Source organism: Miscanthus floridulus, chromosome 2, assembly GCF_019320115.1.
Source record: "Miscanthus floridulus cultivar M001 chromosome 2, ASM1932011v1, whole genome shotgun sequence".
Lineage (NCBI taxonomy): Eukaryota > Viridiplantae > Streptophyta > Magnoliopsida > Poales > Poaceae > Miscanthus > Miscanthus floridulus.
Genome location: NC_089581.1, coordinates 55,560,613 through 55,567,220, shown reverse-complemented (window position 1 = coordinate 55,567,220; position 6,608 = coordinate 55,560,613). Strand labels below are relative to the sequence as shown.

At 45.9% G+C, this 6,608-nt stretch overlaps 1 protein-coding gene across 1 annotated transcript; it reads right to left on the bottom strand.

Moving 5' to 3' along the window:
• Positions 1-2,006: 2,006 nt before the first annotated feature.
• LOC136536570 (uncharacterized) lies at positions 2,007-5,898 on the bottom strand. Its single transcript, XM_066528819.1, has 3 exons — positions 5,199-5,898; positions 2,213-2,353; positions 2,007-2,020 (listed from the first exon to the last, which is right to left on the bottom strand). Exons 1-3 carry the CDS (start codon positions 5,896-5,898, stop codon positions 2,007-2,009), a joined length of 855 nt encoding a protein of 284 aa, XP_066384916.1.
• Between the last annotated feature and the right edge of the window lie 710 nt (positions 5,899-6,608).

The following is a 6,608-nucleotide window of genomic DNA, read 5'->3' as shown; positions in this document are numbered from 1 at the left end:
TCAAAGATAGAAGGAGGTCCATCCCTGTGAGATATCTTACTCTAGGCGGTTAGGCCTAAATACATGAGCATGAGGCTCTGATACCAATTGAAAGGATCAAGATGCCCAAGAGGGGGGTGAATCAGGCTAATTCTAAATTTCTTTACAATAATTAAGTCCTATGGTTAGCCCAATTAACCCCTTGTGCCTAGAAAGTATTCCTAATTGTTCTACCGCACAAAAGACTTGCAACCTAAGTTCCAATCCTACTCTAGCATGGCAATTCTAAGAATGTAAAGACATGAATTGAATTTCTCAAAGTAAATAGAGAGGAAGGAACGCGGCGATATTTTGCCGAGATATCGGAGAGTCGCCACTCCCCACTAGTCCTCGTTGGAGCGCCCGCGTAAGGGTGTAGCTCCCCCTTGATCCGCACAAGGATCAAGTGCTCTCTATGGGTTGATTCTTTGACACTCCATCGTGGTGAATCACCCACAACCGCTGACAACTTGAATTGAGTCACCCATAAGCTCCGTCAGGTGATCACCAAACTCCCAATCACCACCAAGCCATCTAGGTGATGGCAATCACTAAGAGTAACAAGCACGGACACTCACTTGACCATGACAAGCCCAATGAGAAGGTGGATGCATACTTTGCTACTCTTAATCTTCACTAATGAGGGCTCTCTTTGGGATTCTCAAATCTCAATTACCTCACTAGGACCTTGCTATTCTTGGCACTCTCTAAGGTGTTTCTTAGTTGTTGGAATGAGCAAAAGTACCCCCACACATGAGTGGAGGTTGAAAAACGAACCGTTATGTGCCTCTGCAGGGTGACCGGATGCTCCGATCATGTTGATCGGACACACCGGTCAGTATACCCTGAGCTCCAGTGGTTATGAGTTGTCCGGATGTGTTCGGTCATGTTTTCCCCTCACTGGAACCTTACTGATGTCGACCAGACATTGGACCTCTAGAGTCCGGTCACTTGCTGAGCAGCATCTGGTCAGTAGTCGGAACCTGATCAGTGTCTGATCAGCATTGACCGGATGCATTTGATCAGGATTCTCCCTCTTTGGGACCTTACTGGAGTCTACCGGACACTGGCCCTCAGCGTCCAGTGACATGACCTGGCAGCATCCGGTCACTTTTAGATGCTTTCACCTTGGTCAAATGAACTGACTGGACCCTGAGCTAGCGTCTGGTCACACTAGAGCCAGCGTCCAGTTAGTCTTTGACCCTCCATTCACTTCCAACTCTCGAACATATGTGAATGAAGTTTGCTCCATTGGATCAAAGGGTTGTTGTGGAGCTACCTAGTGCTAGTTATAACAAGTGTGCACTACACCTAACTCACTAGACTCACCTAGGTCAAGCTGCCCATTCATACCCCCCTTAATAGTATGGCCAAAGGAAAAACAAAGTCCTAAACTACTCTAAGTGTCTCTTCAACTCCAATCGATACTTAGAACTAGTCTATCCTTAACCTTGTCGTCCATCCTTTGAAAACCGAAACGATTTCCATCGTAGGGGCATGACAACCATGATTGCTTAATCGATCTCCATTACCATGACCTAACTCAATTGATTCTACAAAACACACATTAGTCATAGTAATCACGTATTGTCATTAATCACCAAAACCCAACAAGGGGCCTAGATGCTTTCATAGGTCCCCGTCCAAACTTGGACTCCAAGCCCCCACTCCTGAGTCCTAGACTCAGTGTGGTGCAAGGACCTCCACCATCCCCACCTCCAATCAGTCAGTTCGGAAAGAGCCAGATCCATGACAAGAGAGCAACAAGTCTTCCCTACGCCCATACCCAAGTATGTGCTCAGGACAATAGATCTGTGACTTGCCTAGCGTCCATTGCAACGACCGGTCCTTAATTGACACAGACAGGGAAAAAATATAACCGAGCTATGCCCTGTTGGCCACATGACACAACCCTTTACACCTACCAGTACCCAAACCATATCCCTGCCTGGTCACCATTTTCCTTTCCACCATTTTATCATGAGTGATCATATTTTATCACCTATTTACGAGTAATGGCAAGTTACTCATGCTACCGATATCCTGAGCATAGCAGCTACTTAACATGTACTAGTAGGACTCATGGGTAGATATATTTATGCATGTAGTTTCCATAAAATGCTTATAACTTAAATGCACATCACATATATATATTCAGTGATCATTAAAATAGGGGTTATGCACCGGGGCTTGCCTTGGGCAGGCGATGGGTCAATAAGGTCAGCACCAAACGGCTCCAAGGCTCCCTCCTGTATGAGGATCTCCTCCTCGTACTCCTTAATCACCTCGTCGTACTCCTGTTCATCGACGGGCATGAATTCTACCAGCTCGGGATCTACATGCATAAAATGATGATGCAATGCTTAGTAATATAGTAACAACAACTCTTAAAATAAAAGTACATTTGTTTAACTACTAAGCTAGAGCTACCGACCATGGTACTAAGCTATCTATTGTTACCAATAACAGTGTGAAGTATGGCATACGTTATTATAGCAACTACATGTATTCTAACTCCAATTGCTGATTTACGCTATATATGATAAAGCAAGGATAATAGATACTCTACTTATCAACTTACCCTAGGGCTACAAAATTTACAGCAAGTACCTACTAACCTAGTGAGCCTACTGTAAAATTTTCATAGCTATGGCTAACACCAATTTACCATAAAAATTCCTACAAAGATTAATCTATATAATAGTAAGCTCTTTATTTTGAATTTATGACCCTACCATCATCACAGCTAACTGTAATCTAACTGTACTAACAAGTAGATGGTAATTTTGTAAATCTAATAAAATTGGTTTTACTATTTTTGGACAAATACATAATTTACTACAATTTATCTAAGTTCAGCTAAAAACTTTATTGAATAAACTCTTCCTATTTTACTAGAAATTAAAAAACAAAATTCAACCATGCAGCCCACGCGCCTCGGCTCAGCCCACAACAGTGCGATGCGCGCGCATGCGCAGTGCGGCCCACGTGGGGGCGCGGCCTAGCCGGACGACAGCCCCGCGGCGGGAAGGACCCGCGTGCGTCGGGCAATAAGCAAAACCCCCCTCAGACTACTCTATATTCCCCGCGAGTGCTAGGGCACTGTTCCACTAGTCTACTATTTTACGGCTACGCCCTTGGAATATTCTATCTTTACATCAGCGACACCCCAATGGACACCCTCACGCACACCAACGCAGCGGCGCTAGCACCGACGGCTGCGCCATCCGCATCAGCCCTTCCCTATCCTAACTATAGAGCCAACCCTTACCTAGGAGCGAACACGAAGCGTCGGGCGAAGGAAACATGAACCAGGACGCTACAGCGAGGTCGGACCACATTCGTAGGTAACCTACAGCCACGGCGGGGCGTTCAGGTGAGTGACAGCGAAAACGGAGCAAACGAGTTAGCTAGTGAGCTCAAGGGACTACCCACGGAAACATTCGAGGCGTTCGTTTGGCCGGAGACGGCCTGAGCCGAGCTGGCTGCGTGCGCACTGGCGGTGCGGTGGCGCACGATAATGGCACGGCCGCGTCAGTGAAGACTGGACTACGGTAGTGCTTCAGGCGAGGTGCGCAGGGTGCTTAGCCGGTGGAGACGAGGCTATTAGCGCAAGGAATTTAAATGATATGCTTTGGGTACGTGGCTTGCTGACGGCGGAGGCCACCCCGGTCTTAAGGGCTCGGCGGAGCAGCAACTCCAAAATTGAGGCACAGTGCGGGGACACAAGCAGCGAGGTGGGGTTAGTTGGATGGCTAGCTACCCAGCGAAGCTGAGGACGTGACTAATTGAATTATGGTGCTGCCATCACGACGAATCAAAAGAAACGGCCCTGCCGGCCATGGCGACAACGGAGACAGGGGAGTTAGGCACTGCTTGGCTCGACACTGTCGTGGCCATCAATGCAAGGTACTTGCATGCACAGGTGATGGGGAGCAGCGAGGCATGCACGAGACATCGCCACACTGCACCGCACGCGCGCCGATGGTGACTCGGCACTGATCGCCGCAGAGGATGGTAGGTCTAGGAAGGTAGCGACGAAGCGTGACAGTGGACATGGACATGCTAGTGAAATTAGGTGATTGTCCCATGCACGTGTAGCTATGCTGTGTCAACAGCAATAGTGATGCGCAGGTGGTGCTTGTGAGCGTGCCTGGCGAGCAGCGACAGCCGTTCGGTGAGCGGTGGCGAGTAGAAAGGCGTAAGCGGACGTGATGATGGGCAAAGCAGCTAGGCCCACTGGTACAGTGTGCATGCATGCGCAAGCACGTGCCAAGGCGCAACAGTAGGGATCCAGGCTAGCAACGTGGCCATGCGCGTGGGCGGGTGCGTGCGATGACGGTGCAGCGCAGTGCAGCACGGTGACGCGGGACCGCGTGGCAGCGCACGAGCAAGAGCTTGCACGACGTGCCAAGGCAGCAACATGGCATGGATGAGTGCTGGTGCGGCAACATCGAGAGCCAAGTAGGGTGACTGCGGCCAGCGCTGGCACCGTTCACAGATATGTGACCTGCATGCTTTTTAAAGCGGCCCAAAACTCAAACCCGATGCTCCAAACGCCAAACCAGTTGTTCTATACTCAAAAAGGGTACCTAGGGCTAGCCAACCATGCCAAAACATCTTGCCACTTCTTAACCTAATCGCCCTACAAAAATTACCGAACATGGCTTCGTCGACCCATTTTCAAACTTACGCGAAATGACTTAAACTTCGAACGGTTTTGCGTCGAATCCCTGTTTCCGAGCTTCTTGATATATTAACTAGCGAACCTCGTCGTTGACCATATGCATTTCATTATCGCCTATGAAGTTCATACTACAAACTTTATCAAAGTTCGTATAAACGTTCTATAGCATTTTTGTTCGATAAAAAAATGCTTAGAATACTAAACGATATTAAGCGACATGAAGTGTAACATTTGTTTCTTTTTTCAGATGAACGTTTCAAGTGCCGTACATTGATTTATACTTTATGTTACACACATTTACATATAAGTATGATGCTCAAGCAGTGTTTTAGCAAAAACTGTACAATGTAACACCGAGGGTGTTACATCATGGTCGATGATGAAGAGTGGTGGATGGCGATGTTTGCAGTTCCTTTCTTCTTCTCATCATCACTTGAGTCACTATCATTTGAATCCCACTCTTCACCAAGATGAGCTTCACCTCTCTTCTTACCTTTGTTCTTCTTGTCTTCATCCTTGTCATGCTTGTGCTTCTTCTCATTAGGACAATTGGCTATGAAGTGTCCGGTTTGGCCACAACCATAGCAAAACCTCTTCTTGTTCCTTCTCTTCCCATCACCATAAGTCTTTCGGTTGCTCTTCTTCTTTATAAACTTTCTAAAGTTTGTAATGATGAGTGCAACTTTTTTATCAGACTCTTCTTCTTCACTTGAGGAATCATCCTTCACTTTCTTCTTCTTCTCTTGACTAGAGGGTTTATCTTCATGAGCTTGAGTTGCCTTTAGGGCTGCATTCTTGTTGTATCCCATTGTATTAGGATTTTGATTGTGAGCAATCATTGCATCTTCATCTAGACACTTATGATACTTGAGCTTTGAAAGAACTTCTTGAGGTGTCATCTCATCATAACCGAGCATTTTCATGATCACGGACGCTAGCATATTGTTCTTGGCTCTATAGGTTCTCAACATCTTTCTAGTAACCTTGTTGTCATCCCATTCGGTGCTTCCAAGAGCTCTTATATGGTTGTCCAATGTCATAAGCCTATCAAACATGGATTGTGTAGTTTTATTTTGTAAGAACACAAATCTTTCCAATTCACCATGAAGCAACTCAATGTTGCCTTTTCTCACACTCTTATCTCTTTCAAATGACACTTTCAAAGTATTCCAAATTTGCTTTGCACTTTCCATTCCATTTATCTTTGTAAATCAAAACTTAAGCTTGACACAAGCAAAGCTACGGCTTGTGCATTTTGATGGAGATTGTGCACTTCTTCTGGAGTTATCTCTCTATCTTCATCGGTAGGAATCGTTACACCAACATCCATAACTTTCCAAAGTCTTACAGCAATGAGATGCATCTTCATCTTGTAGGACCAATTGGTGTATCTCATTCCATCAAAGTGAGGTGGCTTACCAATGTTGACTAAAGGGGTATGTAGAGGTGGACCTTTGATGAGTTGTCCATAGTCGAAGTTCATGTTTGAATATATTCCCTTTCCATGAGCATGCTCACCGGCTCCAATATCACTACCGGCATCTTTGTTTGCTTCATCAACCTTCTTGCTCAATTCTTCCTTCATCTTGCTCATCTCATCTTGCATCTTTTTCATTTCATCTTGAAAGAACTTGACTTGAGCAGCCATCAACTCTTTAGCTATCTTCTTGGCCATCTCAGTGGCGTCGGCTTGCATCTTGTCGGTCTCCAACATTGTTTCTTCTCACGCGGTGAAGCGCTAAAAAAGACCTTGTTTTGATACCAATTGAAAGTATCTAAACAATGGCTAGAGGGGGAGGGTGAATAGGCATATCTAAAAATTTATGCGTAAACTCAAAGTCAAATATCAGTGACAATCGGAAGTTCCGACTGTTTGGGCCTTCCGACGCAAACAGCTGGGAGT

Coding starts and splice junctions, on each gene's coding strand:
- LOC136536570 (XM_066528819.1), bottom strand. CDS start 5,898: ATGGAAAGTGCAAAGCAAATTTGGAATACTTTGAAAGTGTCATTTGAA. Junction 2,354..5,198: donor TGAAGACAAGAAGAACAAAG/GTAAGAAGAGAG, acceptor TTATGCATGTAG/ATCCCGAGCTGGTAGAATTC.